The sequence below is a fragment of the Sciurus vulgaris genome (assembly GCF_902686455.1).
Source record: "Sciurus vulgaris genome assembly, chromosome: 2".
Lineage (NCBI taxonomy): Eukaryota > Metazoa > Chordata > Mammalia > Rodentia > Sciuridae > Sciurus > Sciurus vulgaris.
In genome coordinates this window covers 176,002,688-176,020,846 of record NC_136462.1, presented here as the reverse complement: position 1 = coordinate 176,020,846, position 18,159 = coordinate 176,002,688, and the positions used below count along the sequence as shown (strand labels likewise).

General features: G+C 53.3%; 1 protein-coding gene across 1 annotated transcript in view; it reads left to right on the top strand.

Annotated features, from left to right (window-relative positions):
- Positions 1–363: 363 nt before the first annotated feature.
- The window catches only part of LOC306653750 (transcription factor COE4-like), a 61,641-nt gene continuing 43,845 nt past the window's right edge, over positions 364–18,159 (top strand). The window contains 8 exon segments of the mRNA XM_079126704.1: positions 364–779; positions 1,289–1,410; positions 4,769–4,966; positions 11,883–12,039; positions 12,321–12,384; positions 12,565–12,620; positions 14,341–14,414; positions 15,487–15,555. Coding sequence (XP_078982830.1) covers positions 471–779; positions 1,289–1,410; positions 4,769–4,966; positions 11,883–12,039; positions 12,321–12,384; positions 12,565–12,620; positions 14,341–14,414; positions 15,487–15,555 — 1,049 coding nt within the window. The 5' untranslated portion in view covers positions 364–470.

The following is an 18,159-nucleotide window of genomic DNA, read 5'->3' as shown; positions in this document are numbered from 1 at the left end:
AAGGCGTCGGACGTGGAGAGTACGACACGTACTTGGGGGAGAGATGAGGCAGTGAGGATGCTGGAGCTTCGTCCGGAGGCGACCTAGAGGCCGTGGATGTTCCCGAGTGCGGCGTGGAACGCTTCTCGCCTTGGGCCGGGCTCCCTAGCCGCACAGTCCCAGACCTTCCCTGTCCTGGTCCCTCTGGCGCCCACCGGTCCCACCTGTTCCCTCTCGCGGCCTTCGGCAGGCCGCAGCCCCCAGCCCCGGCGACCGACTCGCCAGGGTCCGCCCCACCGCCGCGGCCCGAGCCCGGCCGCTCCTCCCCCGATGATGTCACGTCCCTGGCCGCCCCTCGGCCGGCCGCGCCGCCCCGCCCCCGCCTCCCCCGGCCCCCAGTCCCCTGGGCCCGCCCGCTCCCGACATCCCTCCTCCCGCCCGCGCTCCCTCCCTTCGGCTCCCGCTCCCCCGGGAGCGGCGGCGGCGGCGGGATGGCCCGGGCCCGCGGCCAGGCCCCGGGGAGCGGCGGACGGCGGCGGCCGCGGCGGGGCGGCGCGGGAACCGGGCCCCGGGGGGAGTCGGCTGGGCTGCTGCTGCTGCTGCTCCAGGTGCTGCCGCCCGGGGCTGCGGCAGGGCCCGGACGCCGGGGCACGCGGGGCGCCGGCGGTGGCGGCGTCTGCTGGCCCGGTGCTGTCCCTGCCTTTCCCCGGGACGCGCGACTGGTACTGCTCCTGCCGCCACTGCCACCACTGTCGCCGCCGCCGCCGAGCTCTGCGCCCGCAGCCTCCGCCTCCCGGATGGTAATCAGCGCCCCGCGCCGGCGCCGCGGGCGGGCGGGAGGTGGGGGCGACGAGGGGGAAAGGGCGGGCAGCCCCGCGCCCCCTCCTTGCCCGAGGCAGCTCCGGGGCGCTCGGGCCCCCCCTCCGACGACCGCGGCCGCGGGCAGCCGCCAGGGCGCGCCTCTGGGGCGCCTCCGTGCGGACCGGGTGCAGGCTCCGTTCCCCGCCCTCCCCGCCCAATTCGCAGTCCGCCCGCCAGCGCTCAGGCCGCGGGGGAATCCCTCCATCTCCCCGCCCCGCGCCCCGGGAGGGGAGGGGACAGCACCAGCGCCGGCGGACCCGCTTTCTCCGAGGGAGCGCCCAAGAAGCGAGCGCGCACTGAGCCACCCGGACTCCGCGCTGCGCTGCACTCTTGGAGGCGCGGGGTGCCGTCGGGTCCGGCTGAACTGCGACGCCCACAGCCTCCGCGGGACCGGATCCCGGGTGGCGGGGGCGCCCACAGACAGCGCGCCCTTATGTTCCCTGCGCAGGACGCTCTGCCCCGCGGCGGGCTGAACCTCAAGGAGGAGCCGCTGTTGCCCGCTGGCCTTGGCTCAGTGCGCTCCTGGATGCAGGGGGCGGGCATCCTGGACTCCAGCACAGCCGCGCAGAGGTAAGCGCTCTACCCGACCCAGCGCGCTCTGGTTGGACCGCTCTGCGCCGCCTTCACTCCGCTGGCTTAGTTGCTGGAGCTAGGAGTGGAGGGAACCCTAACTCTGGACGGCCTCCGTGAGTTCTGCTCACCCTGTCCCGAACGCCTAAGCTTCCTCCAGAGGATATGGGGCGGGCCGGGGCGGGGCTTCTGCCTTCACTCGGGGCTGTCCGGACTCCGATTTCTGAAGGTCGCTCACGGCGGTCCAGGGCTCAAAGGAGGAGGCAACCTCTTTGCCCGCAGTCCCTAAGCCATTACCCAAAGCTACCAGCCGTCTAGGAACGTCCAACCCCTCCTAGGCAGTCCCAATGCCTCTGCTTGTCCAGTTCCGCAGCTTTCTGCCAAGAAGACAAGAAAACCTGCCCCCTTTCTCCTTTCCCACGCCCATCAGAGTTACAGGGCCAGAGATACGGCTGGGGGGCCGAAGAGTGGCGAAGGGGTTAGGTAGGCATTGGGCCTGGCTGCACTGATCTGGGCTGGGAATGGGGCCGGGCCCTATCTCTTCCTCAGGTGTTTTTTCCGTTAGATCCTGCGGGAGACAGGGGGCCCTTGAGAACCCGGCGCCCAAGCCTATCTCTTCTGACTCTTGCAGGGGTCGGGGTGGAGAGCTAGGTAGGGATGGATGCCGGGATTTGGATGGGAACGTTAAAGGTTTATTGATCAGCTCCCTTCAGCACCTGGGACACTGAACTTGTAGTAATCCCCGTTGAGCGCCTGGGGAGGCGGTTAAAACCATTCAATGGGGAGTTCACAGTGGACATCATTAGGGAGGGGCCCATTCTGCACACAGCTGGAACAGGGTGGGCTCTGGGCTTCCCGGAAGTTGGAGCAGCTGCTGTCCAGCAGCCTGAAATGAGTCTGATAGGGAGTTCCTAGGGCAGACCAGAGCTGGCACACCGGCCCACATTCCCATCCCCAGTCCTGCCCAGGAAGCACCATCCAGAATCCACCCCAACCTTTCCCAGTAATGGACACACACATCACTTCATGCACAAACCGAAGCGGTGTTTCTGCCAGTCTGCCCTTTCAGGGTCATGCCCAGGGAGCACTGGGGCCTCTGGCTAGAGCAGATCTCTTCAGGAGGACCAAGCGTCTTGCTGATGGATCAATTCCCATAAGTTTTATGTGTGACGTAACTATATTCTAGAAAAACTGAAACACAAAAAGAAAGAAAGAAAGAAAGAAATCTGGCCTCTCTAGCAACTACTGTCGGCATTTTAGTGTATTTCTCATCTTTTCCCCCACTAAACGGTTTTTGTTTGTTTGTTTTTTAATGTATGCTATGCTTACAACAGTGTGTCCTGCCTGCTTTTCTGTTGGTTCTGGCTTTTTCTTTAACCTGAGATGGTCAGTTTCTTCACCTGGGCCTCTCTTTATCCCCATCACCAGCTGTGCAGTGAGAGCTCCTTGCATGAGCTGGTAGGGAGTTGCAGTGGAATCTCTGGGGTCCAGGGTTCCTCTTTCTCCCTGATCTTTCCCTCTGTACCTGCCAAGAGCCAGCGGTTGGCTGAGGAGGCGGGGCATGCAAAGGAGGCGGCACCCGTCTATCCTATATGGTGCAGGAGGTGTGGGCATGAGTCCCACACTCAGGACTGGGTCACTTGTAGTGTTGTCTGAGTAGGAGGGTTCTTAAGTGGGGTTGAGGTGTCCAGTCTGAGTGCCCAGGGACACATCACTAGGACTCAGAAACCTTCTTCGGTTTGAACAGGGGCATCTTCAGACTGCTTGCTTCCAAGTCCAGAGACTTCAAGTCTCAGGACCCAGAATGGGAGCCCACACATTTAGTCTATTCTCTTCTCCAGTTTTAGAGGGAGAGGCTAACCCTTACTCCTCATCTTACCCCACCTTGCCTGTCATCTCTCCATTGATATCTTGTTCCTGAGTCTGTTCTTTACTCAGGTCTTCCCACCCCCAAACAGCAAAAACGAACATTCCTTTCCCTGTCCCTACCTATCTCTTTAGCCTCTGTCTGGCTTTACTCTTTCCCAAGACAGCTTGGAAGTGAAGAGCTGTCCCTGATGTCTTCCTTTTCTTCGTCCATATAAACATTTCCTCCTGTGTCCCAGTCCCAATCTCCATGCCCACAGCCACCACTTATAACAATAAAACCTCCTTGGCCTTGATCCCATCCCTCCCTGGGTTGAAGGATAACTGTGTGCTGGTTTGCCAGCTCAGCCTCCTGGTCTGGTTCCCTGCCTTGACCTCTCACCCGTTCCCTTAAAACCATTTTCCACGCATCACAGACCAAAGCATTATTTCCATTTTTTCTGATCATGTCTCTGACCTGATTAAAAGTAAAGTGACCCACCCTACTGTGGCACTTGCTGTCTGTGCCCTCCCATTCTACCCAGGGGAATGGTTCTGAGTACCACCTAAGGATGCTTACCATTGGCCAGAGCGTTTCCTCCGCCTGTCCCCACTTCCTTCTAGATAACCTGCATTCAAGACTCATCACAATCTGATCTCAGCCGTCCTTCCCAGATCTTGGGTGATACTTGGCATATTATGTGGAGAATTAACAGGACTGCTAGTAAGTCCTACCTTCTCTAAAAATAGCTCCCTTGCACACACTCAGTGTCCACACACCCACCAAATAAAGTCTCAGCAGCCTTCAAGACCCCTACCCCACATCAGCATCTGTTCTGTCTGTGCCCTCTCATCCTGCCCATTCCTAAGGGTGCTTACCATAGGCCAGAGTTTGCTATCCTCTGCCTGTTCTTATCTTCCTGGTCCTGCCAGTGGGGGCCTTCCTTTAGGGCAAAGATGGTGGCCCATTCATTCTTGTGTCCGTGTCACACAGGACAGGCTCAAGCAGTCTGTAAAGGGACAGTAAGTATCTGCTGAAAATAACTGAGTGCATCTTAGAAGACTCCCAGATCCTTTTCTGTTGAGGTCCCCCTTTCCCTTGGAGGCCTCCAGGAACCTGGTATTGGAGAAGCTACCCCTTCCCCCATTTTAGAACTTGGCCTTTACAAAATGCCAAGGTGTTACAGAAGGTGGGTGAGGAGGAGAAAGCCCAGAAGGCTTTCCAAGATCAGTGAGGAAGGCTGTGCCCACAGGAAGGAAAGTTCTGAGTAAGAGAGATAGGGAGAGAAGAGGAATTGCGTACCCATCACCTGGAGGCAGGAGAAGAGGCTAGGGAGGGTGGAGAGGGTGCTAGTAGAGAGGGCTTCTCTTTCTTGCTGGTATCTTCCTACCAGAGAAGTCTGCACAAGGACCCCCTGGCCATTGCTGTGACTGCTCCTGCCCTGAACCAATAGGACTTTATCTCTGAGACCACATGCCCAGCCCCAGCTCACTTTCCCTGCCTCCCCTGCAGACCCACATCCTTCAGCACAGGACCAGCTCCCTTCTCCTTCTGTTGTGCTTCCCGGACTGGGGAGACCTCTGGAAGGCACAGGCCAGTCCTCCCCCTGAATGAGACCCCTGGAGGACTCAGACCAGCTTTCTCCCGTGAGCCCGTCCGAGCCCATGAACAGGGCCCCGGAGAGGGAAGCCAGCTGGGGCTGTCTTTCCTGTAAGCAGCTGCAGGCCAGCCTCCCTGCTAGGAAATGCTTTTGTTTGTTTTAATAATTAATAGCCGCTCCTCTGCCTGGGACCTGGCAAGCAGGCCTGCGGGTGGGTGTCAAGAGGGTAGGCAGAAGAGAGGCAGGGTGGGCAGTCTGTCGGTGGAACTGAAGGCCAGAGGGAGAGAGGGAGAGCCTTCCTTCCCCTTCTCACTCCACCTCCTTCAGGAACCTGGGTCACTGAACGGACTTCCTGGGGCAAGTGAAGCAGACAGCTGCCAGGCAGTGGGAAGAGGGGATCTGGAGCCTTTGCGGCCCCAAACCTCCTCTCCAGCAGGACCATCTGCACACATTTCTGGGCAGCCCCCTCTTGCCACCAGGCCCTCCCTCTGCCTGCATTGTTGAAGTGGGGTGACCCTGTGAGCTGCAGCTTTTATCTTCCCTGGTTTGCAGCACTGGGCATGTCAGGGGCAGAGCAGGACCAGGCCAATAGATCTTGGCTGGGGCAGGAATACCAGGCTCAGCATGAAGATCATTGGCAGTCCCAGGGGCCCAGAGGATGCCTTTGGGAGAGGAGCGAGTGCCAATGGGATGCTTAGAGAAAGGCAGAATGTGGACGAAAGGAGCTGGGGACTGGTGAAGTCATGTCAGGATGGGAAAGAAGAGCTGGGTTTAGAGAAGACTTTAGGGAAACCTGAGACAGGAATGGAATGCAGGAGACACACTTTTTGTTCCTCTCTCTTGATGGAGGGGGAGGATGGTTGACAAAGAGTCTCCTTCCATTGCTCTTGATTCCAGGGCTTGTCACAATGACCCCAGCATCCCAGACTTGAAGACTCATCAGGCTCAAGCCAAAGCACTTCTCAGAACCTTGGGCTGTCAGGGTGGGCATGAGTTAAGATGGGGTGGGGGGAAGAGAAGGTGGAAGGCCAGGGCTCCAGCCTAGGTCATTTGTCTTCTGGAGTGTTGGGATGGCTGTCATTAAATTGTTCACATTTGTAGTAAGCATGGGGTCAAGAATGTAAAGAGCTGCTAGTGGCTTGTGGATAGAGAACAGAGACTGCAAGGGGTGCTTTTATCTATACTAGAGGGACCTGACAAGGTCCTGGCTGCTGCAAGAATAGCCCCAGGGCCCCCTGTTCAGCCTTGCAAGAGAGCATCTCCAGGGCCTTGTGGATGTTCCCATCAATAGCAGCCAGATATTCTGCAGCTCCCGCCATGTCCTCACATGCCTCTCTGTGTACTCCAGGGTGTTATTAATTTGGCCAGCTGAGTGGCCACGGCTGCACAGCCTGGTGTCATTTGACAGTGCTCAGGAAACCCAGGCATACCCATGTTTGGTACAAGGCAGGTTTCCTATGACCAAACAGTATGTGTGCAAACTAAATCTTTTTGGTGTCAGTCTCTGATTTTGGAAGTAGCTAGGAACAGAAGATGGGACGGGGGTGAGATGAGGTGTGGTAGAAATATAAAAGTGAATGCTTTCTCCTCCCGATCTGGGTTCTCTAGACAGGAGCAAATGTCCCTCAACCTTAGTACTCCCTGGAGTCCAAAGGAAAGCGTTTTGAACACTGTGTTTAAAACAGTCTTTTTAAGAAAGTGAGGAAATCTGTAATTCATTTTGGAGTCTTACAGAAGTGGTTAATGTGGCTGTTTTGTCACTCAGCTGCATTTATCTGAGAAAGGCGCTTATGTGGTACGCTTTGTTCACTAATGATGCTAAGTGAACGAAATGTCTCTAAATCATGGGCTCCAGCAATATATATGCTAGGTAGTGCAGTGCTTACTTACAGTTGTCATACACTGGGATCTGCCAGGCTGCATGCAGACCTTCAGGCTGGACTTTTCCTGGCTTTCTTCATACCCCAGCACTCTGGATGGCTGGCAGTCGTATCCCACCCCTATCCCCTCAGGACCCTGGTAAAAGGCCTGCTTCTCCCACCAACATCTGCTTCATTTGCTTGAGGACTTGCTCAGAAGGCCAGAACCTGTTCTGCCTCTTTGCAGGCCGGAAGTGCCAGATAAATAACACCCTGGGAGCCATCAGTGACTGGAGTTACCCCACAAATGTCCCGGTTCACCCAGCCATCCCTCTGGGGGCACATATTCTATGTATTTCCAGAGCTGCCCCATGGGATTGAGCTCCAGTTGCCCAAGGTAGCGACTTGTTGAGAATGTGTTCTTTTTGGGCTGTCTACTCACCATTATCTCCCCCATCCCACTCCATGCTCACCCCAGTGGCTCCTGGAATTACTGCCCTAATAAACTGTTGGTATTTGAATCTTTGTCTCAGGATCTGCTTCTAGGGGAAGCCAAATGAAACACTCGCCTCTCCAGGCTTTTGGGTCTCTATTCTCTCTTCCCTCCATTGTTCTTTCTTTTAGATAAAGAATGTAAATCGATAGACATCCCAAAGTTTCTTCCCAGGCCCCGGTGGTTTTCTGGGCAGCTCCACTTTGGAGACCACAGAATCAAAGACACTGGCCTTTATCCACATCCCCTGTCTCTCAGCCAGTCTTAGAGCTGAAGTGCCTTACCTCTCTCACTGGTATCCCATACACCTACACCCAGGACATGCCCATCAGGGGCCCTCAGACCAATGGGCTCCCCTGAGTTGTTTGAATGACTTCTGTTTCTTTCTTTCTGGTCTTTAATTTTGATTTGTTTTCTTATTACAAGAGCATCTGCTACTCCCGTGGGGAGAAGAGCAGAAATCTCTCCTTCCCCCTCCCAGGCCTGTCCCTTTGGGGCTTGTAGTTCCATTCGACAGATGTGGATACATCACCTACTACAGTTGGGGTAGTTTTGGAGACAATCAGGGAAGGAAGGCACCGTCCAGCTTGCCTGTTTTCTCCCACTTCCTGTTCCTCCCCACAGGCTGCTCCTTGTGCCATTCTGTCTCCTGTCCACAGGAAACACTAGAATGTGTTTAGAGCAAAATCTTTTCTCCTCTTACTTTGATATCAGGAGTCAGGCAGGAGTATGAAAGAAGTAAGCTGGAGACTTCCCAGACAGGGAGCAGCCTGCATGCCCAGCAGGCGTCTTGCCCATTCTGTAGTTCTCCCCAGGTCTGAAGTGAGTTAGAGCTGTCATTCACATTGTTCTGTGGTGTCCACGATAATGATCCTGTCTCAGAGATGTAAACTAGTTAATGCAGCTCCCTGGATGTGGATGCCCGCGAGCTTGGGAGGATGATTTGGTCTCTGACCCATGAGCAGTGGAGGGAAGTCAGGATGATGCTCTAGGCTGCTCAGGGGAAGTGCGGCTGGCTGATCAGGACCCTGCTGTGGGGCAGAGCACAGGCTTGTGAGCCGGCACCCACTTCCATGCCCACAGCTGGCAGCACTGGATACTGGTCCACAGCCCCCAGAGGAGCTTGCTCTCCTCCCCTCCCCTGGTCCCAATGCCCTTTCTTCCCAATAACCCCCTCCCATGAAGAGACTAAGCCCAGTGAAGGGAGTTTGGCTTGGGACTTACACCAGACTTCCTTGGTCTGGCTCTCAGGGGCTTGGCAGGAGCTGGGAGCAGGCAGGACCCAGGACTGACTGACATATGCCAAAGGATAGAGGGCGGGAGAAGATCGACTCCAAAGGATAGAGGGCAGGAGAAAATCAACTCCATACCGCATTTGGAATGTGGCCTGTGCAGTGCAAGGGCCTCTGTGCAGGAGGGGTGTGTTGAGTGGTCAGGGGGATTCCGTTGGCTCTCAGCATACATCCCTTCTCTGCCAAGGCCTTTCTTCCTCTGATCTCCCCTTCCCCACTACCCGAGAGACTTTCAGGCTGAGAACGTCCGAATAAAGGGCAGTGGTGACCTGGGATTGCTTCCGGATGCCCCCCCAACCCTCCGCCTTCTGTCCTACTAGAGAGTCCTGGAACCTTCCCCTTAGCGAGTTGAAACGAAGCTGGCCCTGGGAGCAGGAGGGAGGAGCCCAGGGTTGGCGCCTCATTAGCATATTCATCAACAGCAATCAGAAACCCGCTGTGATCGAAAGCCCTCTTAGGGCTTCCCTGCCTCTCAGCTGGTTAGGAAAGTGGGTGGAGGGGCTGGTCAAGGCCTCCACTTGAAAGGACTGCAGTCCAAGGGGGAGGAAATGGAGAAGAATGCAGGCACCGAGCAGGACATCCCTGGAGAAAGAAACCTTTGGTACCCAGGGTGTCGGTGGCCCCTCCCCCTCATCTTGATCAGGGGACAAGAAGTCCCATCATTTCTGCCTCCTATGTCAGCATTTCACATGGCCACTCTGACTCCCAAGCACCCTCTCAGGGGAGAGGAACAATGTTCATTTTTTTATTTATTGTAATCTGTATGGGTAGAAACACAAGCCTTTCCTGCCCTGTGGCATCTCAGATACTATGACTTAGAATAAAGCCAAAGAAAATAATCAGCTGATTTTAAATTATATGGAGAAGGCAGGTGTGGTGATGCATGCCTGTAATCCCAGCAGCTCAGGAGGCTGAGGCAGGAGGATCACAAGTTTGAGGCCAGCCTCAGCAACTTAGTGAATCCCTAAGCAAGTGTGAGACCCTGTCTCAAAATTTTAAAATATACAATAAAAAGGGCTGGGGATGTAGCTCAATGATACTCAATGATAAAGTGCCCCTGGTTTAATTCCTAGTATCAAAAAAAAAAAAAAAAAAAAGAGAGAGAGAAAGAAAAATCCAAAATAAAATAAATAAAAATAAATAAATTATATGGAGAAAAATGTTAAGTAGGGATGGATTTGGCAGCCACTGTCACAGTGGCATGCCCTTGATGGGCCTCTGGGATGCTGGTCTTCATGGCTTTTGGGGCAGTTAGTTCCACCATCCTCATTCTCGCCCCACAGCAGTCTCTGTCACTTGTCCACCTCATTGTGTCCTCACCGGTAGCATCTTCTAAGCTCTGCCTGGCTTCAGAACTTTCTAGTGATGTGTAGTCATGTTTTCCAAACCACATCCCCTAATAAAGGTACCTATCATGTAGGAATAAGCATAGTGCATTCACTGTCTGTTACTGCATAAAATAGTTATTCCAAACTCAGCAGCTTAAAACCAACATTTATTTCACAGTTTCTGTGAGTCAGTAATCAAGGAGCAGCTTAGCTGGGTGGTTCTGGCTCAGGGCTTGTCCTGAGGCTGTGGTCAAGATGGCAGCGGGGGCTACCATAAGCCAAAGGCTTGACTAAGCCTGCTGGATCTGCTTTCAAGGTAGCTCAAATTGGCAAGTTGGTGCTGGCAGGAGGCCTCAGTTCTTCTCCACGTGGACCTCTCTCCACAGAGCTGTCTGAGTGTACTCACAACATGGCAGCTGGTGTCTTTGGAGTGACAATCTGAGAGGAAGCACAAGGCAGAAGCTGCAATGCTTTTATGCTCTAACCTTGGAAATTATATGCTATCACTTGTGCCCTCTTCTATTGGCAGTACAGACACACAGTATGAGAAGGGACTCCCCAGGGGCATGAATACCAGAACATGGATCCTTAGGAACCATTTTGGAGGGAATACTGGCCTGAGCTAACTCAACAGAATCTGTTCCTGGAGGGTGTCACAAGGCCCCCCAAAGACTCCCAGGTGAGCTATGAAGCTGCATTTCCCAGCAACTGTGGCCACAGCACCCATTCTAAAGGGAGAATCTGGAGCCACAAAACATCTCAGGAACATGCTTTGGAAGACCAAAGCCTAAAGTCCTTCCCCTAAGTGTTTGTATCCCTGCCTGTTCTTACAGGACTTCCAATGCAAACTTTTCTCTCACTTCATTTTTTTTTTTTTTTTTTTTTTTTTTTAGATAGGGGTCTCCTTTTGCAAGAGATCCACCTCAGCCTCCCCAGTAGCTGGGTCTACAGCATGTGCCACCACATTCAGCCTTCACTCCACTTTTTGAAATCTGGTCCACTGACACTAACCCTCACATGCACAGCCATTTCCTAGACTCTTGGTTCTGTTCTGTTGCCTTCTCCACTTATTGAGCTCCTACTTACTCCCCAAAGGCTAGGGGGAAAGCCACTATTTCCATGAAAGTTTTCCCTTCTCTCCCACAAAAAGAAGAATTTTTTTCTTCCTTTAGCTTTTTTTAGTTTTATACATGGTGACATCTTTTGGGGGATGTTTACCACTTTGTCCCATGTTCCCGTTCTCTGTGTATTCCCTCCCCTTCAAGGCATTTAACTCCAGTCCCATTTGTTGGATGCATCCAGATCTTGGTACACCACCGGAGTTCAGGAAGTATTTGGCCAGCGGGACCTTGGTTCTTTTCTTTCTGCTCTTGCCCTGGTCTTGCTTCTGGGAATGGCTTCTGAGGAGCCAGGAGAAAACACTTGTCCAGGTCAGACTAGAAGGTCCTGCTGCCCTAGGGAACCATGGTTGTCTTTCTGAAAGCTGGAGACAGGTCCCTGTACACCTGGGGAAGATATTCCCCACCTTCAACCATATACCAGGTCCAGACTGGGCAGACTTGTGGCCTGAAGCCAGTTTGATGTCTTTGATAATCTGAGGGACATCGTTTCCTAGGCCATGCCACAGGCTCATAGAAGCCTCAGCTGTGGGCTGGGCTTCAGTGGGAAATGTGTTCCAGAATCTTCCAGGTATCCCTTAAATGGCCCAACAGGCAGTCCTGGCCAGTGAGATAGGTTGGTTTGTACATTTGACTTTGGAGATCGGCCTTTCACGATGTGGGACCCAGGGAAAAGCCTGAGAGGGGACCTGGCAGGAGGCCTCCACGCTGTACCCATGCAAGTGCCCTTAGCATCCAAGGCAGCAGACCAGGGTGACTCTGGTGCTGGGAGGCCTCATTCAGGGACCACGATAGCCCAGACCAGGGTGGAGAGCCCATCTAGTTTGATTTCTTGCCCAAACTCTTGACATCTCAGAGCCAAGTCCTGGCCAAGACACTGGGTCTTTGTCACCGGAGGGGCTTTCCGGTGGTGTTCCAGCTCCTTTCCTCCTGCAGTGGCGTGGGCCTGGCACGAGCACATTTTGAGAAGCAGCCCCCTTCCAACCTCAGGAAATCCAACTTCTTCCACTTCGTGCTGGCCATGTATGACCGGCAGGGGCAGCCTGTGGAGGTGGAGCGCACAGCCTTCATCGACTTCGTGGAGAAGGACCGAGTGAGAGGCTCGTGGGCTGCTCTGGGCCCAGCACTGGGAGGGACGGGAGGGCTTAAGGGACGCCCCCCACCCTGCAAAACACACACACACACACACACACACACACACACACACACACACACACACGGGGCCAATGAGTGAAGAGATGTTGGATGAATAGAGAGAAGGGTGGGTGAATGGCTGAAAGGAAGGGAAAGAGTGGGTTTGGGGAGAGAGGGGTGGGTAAAGGAGGCTGGAGGGTCCCTGAGCACCTGGGCAACCTTCCTCCTCTTGTCCCTTAGGAGCCTGGGGCAGAAAAGACAAACAACGGGATCCATTACCGCCTTCGGTTGGTGTATAACAATGGTAAGCAAAGGCCACAGGCCCTGCTCAGCTTTGACCCAGAAGAGGTCTGGGTCCTGCAGCACGGTGTGACATACATTGCCTCTTGCCAGTGGTGGGCAGCATGTGGGTGTGGGTGTGGTCCAGTCATCAGAGGTCCCAGGTGCTTCCCCACAGCAAGCCCTCTCCACCTTCCCACCCTAGGACTTCGGACAGAGCAAGACCTCTATGTGCGACTCATCGACTCCATGTCCAAGCAGGTGAGCCTGCCAGGGGATGCTCAGGCCTGTCCCACTTTCTTCTTGGACCCAGCTCCCTCTGGTCTGAGTGAGCTCCTCATCCCTGCCCCTGTCCTTGTCCTCCCCACCCCTGTGCCTTTTATCCATACCCATCTTACTCTTTCAGTCCCCATCCCTGCCTAGGTAGGAGCTAGGACGATTGGGCCCTTTCCCTCTAGTCAGAAAAGATAATATCTGTACAAGCCTCTGGCTTAGGTTATATTCCCTAGCAGCCCAGCCTAAGATGGGAATTCAGGTGCAAGTAGTTTGTTGGGGACATGGTTGGAGGAGGCTCAGGAGAAGGGGAGGGAGGAGAGTGGGGCAGGAAGATGCACAGCGAGTAGATGGCCTCAGACCGATCCACAGAGACCACTGGAGAAGAAATGGCACCAGTGTTGACCCAGCTTGAATGGAGAAGGCCAAGATTTTGCACCCTTGTCAGTTAGTCAATGGTTGAGGACCCCTCAAAGGGACGTGGACACAGGAGAGGCAGCCCCCATCCACCAGGAGCAATTCTCAAGAGAAAGCCCTCTGAAGCCAGCACAGTGGGGAGTGGGCACTGGTTCTGTAAAGAGGTCTGGGTGAGGCCCCAGAAGCTTCCACTGCAGAACCTCAGCACCTTGCTGATAGGACAGTACCAGGAAGGAGGGTCAGGGACCAACATAAGCAACTTGGGGAAAGTAAAACCTGAGTGAAGCCCTGATGGATCGTGTGAGGCAAAGCCTCAGCCTCGACACTTCTCAAAGACATTGTGCTTGCTGGTCAGGAGTTGCAAATGGGCCAGATCAGTAGTCTAGAATGCAGGCTAGACCCTTGGACTGTCCTACATGGGCAGAGGTTCCTAGCAGCCTCCATCCAGTCCCAGGGCAGAGGAATGGTCTGTGATCACTGTGGTGGGGGAATAAGGTCAGGCAGCAGCAGCAAATTGGGACTGTGTTGAAGAGAAATGAGAAAGGGGTTCAAAGATGTCCGGAGAGAAGAGACCCCCACAGTAGAGGAAGCCTGGGAGGCCCAGAGGGCTATAGACTGGGAAAGCAGATTTGTTGTCTTGGAAGCTCTCTCCTTGCTCAGGGCAGATGCAGGCTGGGGAACTGGAGAAGGTGCTGATCCAAGAGTCTGAGCCAGACACACTGACCTGGCTGAGGGAGGTGGTAGGATGTAGGAAGAGGCAGCTGTGTGGCCCTTGGATCTGATTAGTTAGCAGGGATAACTAAGAGGGTCAACATTGATGAACAGTCAGAGGTCCACTAGGAGTATGGGAACAGCCTACGTGGAGGAGGATGCTGGGGAGAAGTGGAGGAATATGATGCAAGGTGAAGATAGGAGCATGTCTGTACCACCAGCCACCTGGCCTTGGTCCTGGTGGTCTGGGGACCCCCAGGCCCCAATAAAAGGTAACTTTAGAAAGAGCTTCCTGCAGATAAACACCATCTGCAGACCTCATGCATTTTTGCTACCCTGGTGGTGGTCCTGGATTGGGGGTAGGGGCTCTCCACCTGGGCAGCCAGACTCCAGCCTCCTGCTTTGCACCCCTGGGGTCCCCCAGAACAAGGTGGAGGGTGAGAGCTTCTCTGGGGTAGGGACTCTCCTCAGCCTGAGCTCAGGAGATGCCAGTGTAGCCCCACAGGCCCACCTTCGGGCCGCCACCCGGACTCGAGAGGAGCCTCCTTCCTCTCCAGCCTGCGCACTCCCCCTCCCCCAGGCCATCATCTATGAAGGGCAGGACAAGAACCCCGAAATGTGCCGAGTGCTGCTCACCCACGAGATCATGTGCAGGTGAGATGGGCCGTGTCACTTGCCCCTTTGCCAGAATGTTGCCAAGGCCTCCACCAGGCCCCGCCCCCTAAGCCTGCCATCCCCCCTTCACAGTACCCCTGCTCCCTGGAGAAGCCTGGTGAGGGGAGGGGTGAGAGGAGTCAGGCCCCTGGGCACAGTGCTGGCTGAGGAGAGGGTCCTTGAGGCCCCATTAGCCTAGCCTGTTTATGTGGCTTCTCCAAGTGTTTTTGTAAGAGAGGCCTCCTGCCGCCATGGGAAGCTTAGCTAATAAAGCTCTGGGGAGGGGCTCTGGGGAGATGGGGGGCAGGGCCTGGGCCAGGCAGCCCAGAGGCCTCTGGGATTAGCTCTGAAGCTGGAGGAAGGAAACTTTGCTGCCTCTGCATGAAGCTTGAGGCAGCTCTCTGACCACAGGGTTAGGGTGGGAACACAGCTCTTGACTCCCTCTGTTACCCCAGAACTTGCCATTTCCAGCAAGATCGCCCCAGGGACCAGTTGCTCAGGCTCTTCCCAGGCAACTCCTGATACATGGAAAAGAGTCATGTTCCAAAATCTGTCGTTGGGATGGTGGCCACCTTTGGGGAGAGGAGTAACAAGGGGCTTAGTGGGTGCTCCTCTGATACTCTTGATCTATATGCTGGTTACATGAACAGGCTCACTTTGTGATCATTTATGAGCTGCGTGCATGCAAGTCAAACCCTTTTCTATATGTAAATGGCGTTTCCATAACAGTGTACACACACACACACACACACACACACACACACACACACACACACACACCCTGTAGATGGCCTGCTGCCTACCCTGTCCTAGGTCCTCCAGGAGCAATGCACTTTATGGACAAAGGCCTCGTGGCTAACCTATCCTCAGGACTAGGCTGTCAAGGTCCCTGTCAGGTCCCCCACTGCCTTTCTCCCCCAGGCTTCCGAGAGTGGGCCCCTGCACCCAGGTATTCATACCCAGAGACAGGATATCAGCACCCTCACCAAGGTCTGCCCTCAGCCCCCATGTGCACTGTACTCTCCCCTCTTTCACTGCGTCTTCCTCCTCTCCCTCCTCGTCTTTCCTTCAGTCGGTGCTGTGACCGGAAGAGCTGTGGCAACCGGAATGAGACACCCTCAGACCCAGTCATTATTGACAGGTACAAGCTGGGGGAGGGGTCCGGAGCTACAGGGCTGGTTTCAGCCTCAGAATACAGGGGCTTGAGGGAGGAGCACAGCAGACCCCCAGAGCGCCACGCAGGTGGCTCTGAGCCGAGGGGGAAGCTGCCAGGGACCAGGGTGGCGCCAGCCCTGGCCTCCTGAATGAAGTCCCTGATGGCAAGCTTCCTGGAGCTGCGAACCAGCACCTAGGGAGAGGCTGCAGAGAGTGGAGGAGTGGCCTGGCAGAATCCCCAGTCCACCTCTGTGCTGTTTGACTTGACTTCTCTCAATACCTGCTTCCCGCATGGAAAAGTGGGGAATACTTGGCAGGTTTCAGTCCTAAGATCAAGGTGACATATGTGAAAGTGTATTCTCCCTCCATTATTTTCATTGTTAAATTATTTCTTTTTGAGTAGGAAATGCATAGATTTAAGGTACAAAATCCAAAAGGTACGAAGCATAATGGAAAGATAAGGCTGCCCTCCCCTTGTGTAGCATACTGTTCGCACCCATTTGCACCTTACTTTATTTTTGTAACAATATATCTTAAATATCATCCCATATGGGAGCATAAGCCATACCTTATTCTCCTTTTAATAGATAAAACATTCACAAGATGCAGAAATTCAAGATGTCTAAAAGATTTACAGGAAGTGTCTTCCACTCTCCCTCCTGCCCATCCATTCCCTTCTAAATAAGCAGCCATTGCCACCAGTTTCTTGTGTATCCTTCCTGAAATATTCTGTGTACCCACAAGAAAAGACAGATATGTACCCTATCCTCACTATCCTTTTTGTACCTTTACCTTTATTGTTATAAAAATGATGATATACCAAACACATTTTTCAACACCTTTTTCTCTGAAAAAAATATATCTGGGAGCTTATATCAGGACACAAGAAGTCTTCTTATTCTTTTTTCCTGCTACAAAAGATTCCATTGTATGGATACACCATTATTTCTTCAAATGGTCAGCTTTTGCTGACCATTTGAGCTATTTTAGTGATAAAAAATTCTGTACTGAATTGCTTTGTCCATGTGTCATTTCACACATATGTAAATTTATAAGAAGGATAGTGTCAAAAAAAGAGAATTGCTGGGTCAAAAGATAGGTGCATCTGTAATTTTTTTTTTTTTTTGCACTAGGGATTGAACTCAGAGGTGCTTAACCACTGAGCCACATTCCCAGCCCTTCTTTGTAGTTTATTTAGAGACAGGGCCTCACTGAGTGGCTTGTAATTTTGATAGTTATTGTCAATCTGCCCTCTGTAGAGGTTAAAACACTTGCATTCATTACTGTATTTTGAGAATGCTTGTTCCTCACTCTCTGGTCAATTAAGTATTGTATTTATTTGTTCAGTAGTTTTTGAGCATCTCCTCTGTGCTTAGGTCTTTTCTATAAAATGACTTGAACAGTGACCAAAGCAGAAAGCTTTGGATTCATGGGTTTAATCTGGTAAGGGAAGTTAGGTATAAGCCAACTAAATGAATAAAATATGTAGCATGTTAGAGGATCATAACACAAAAATGAAAGAAAGATCAAAATGTGCCTAGGAAAGGAGTATTACAATTGTAGAGCATTTAAGGCTCCCTGAAAGATGACATTGGAGCCAAGTCCTGAAGGAAGTAAAGGAGAAAGCCACGTGTGAATTCAGGGGAAGAAGGGTTTCAAAAGGAGGGTGTGTTTAAGGAACAGCAAAGAGGCCCAGGTGGCTGGGCGCTGTGGTGCACACCTGTAATCCCAGCAGCTCAGGAGGCTGAGACAGAAAGATCTTGAGTTCAAAGCCAGCCTCAGCAACAGCAAGGCACTAAGCAACTAAGTCAGTGAGACCCTGTCTTTAAATAAAATACAAAAAAGGACTGGGGATGTGGCTCAGTGGTCAAGTGCCCCTGAGTTCAAACCCTGGTACCCGCCCTGCATCCTGCCAAAAAAAAGAGGCCCAGGTGGGTGGGGTCAGAGGGACTGCTGGAGGCGGGGTCAGAAGTAATGGGTGTGGCGGGAGGAAGGCTGGACCGTGCAGTACCTTGTAGGCTGCATGTGGGCTGTGCTGTTAGGACATTGCAAGAACTTTGGCTTTTATTCTGAAGGACATGGGAGCCATAAGGGGCTTTTGAGAAGAATTATGTACATTTTAGCAAGGTCACTCTAGCTGCTCCTCTGATGACGACCTGTAGAAGCCAGGGAGGTGAATTAGGAAGTCCAAGAAGCCATCACAGCAACCCAAGTGAGAAAGAACAGAGGCTGAGACTGGGGTGTTACAGGGGAGGGTGTAAGAAGTATTTGCAGCTGAGCATGGCGGGGAACTTCTGTACTCCCAGCTGCTCAGGAGGCTGAAGCAGGAGGCAAGTTGAAGGCCAGCCTGGGCAGCTTTGTGAGACCTTGTCTCTGAATAAAATAAAATTAAAGAAATAAAGGGTTGAGTTGTAGCTCAGTGGTAGAGTGTTTGCCTGGCATCCTGTTATGGAAGGAGTGAGAGAGAGAAAGAGAGAGAGAGACAGAGAGAGAGAGAGGTATCAAAGTTAAAAACCTCTCAAAGATTTCAGATCTGATCAAAATGGAAGGTTGGAGTTTACAGAGAAGATGTGAGCAGAGCAAGTTTGCA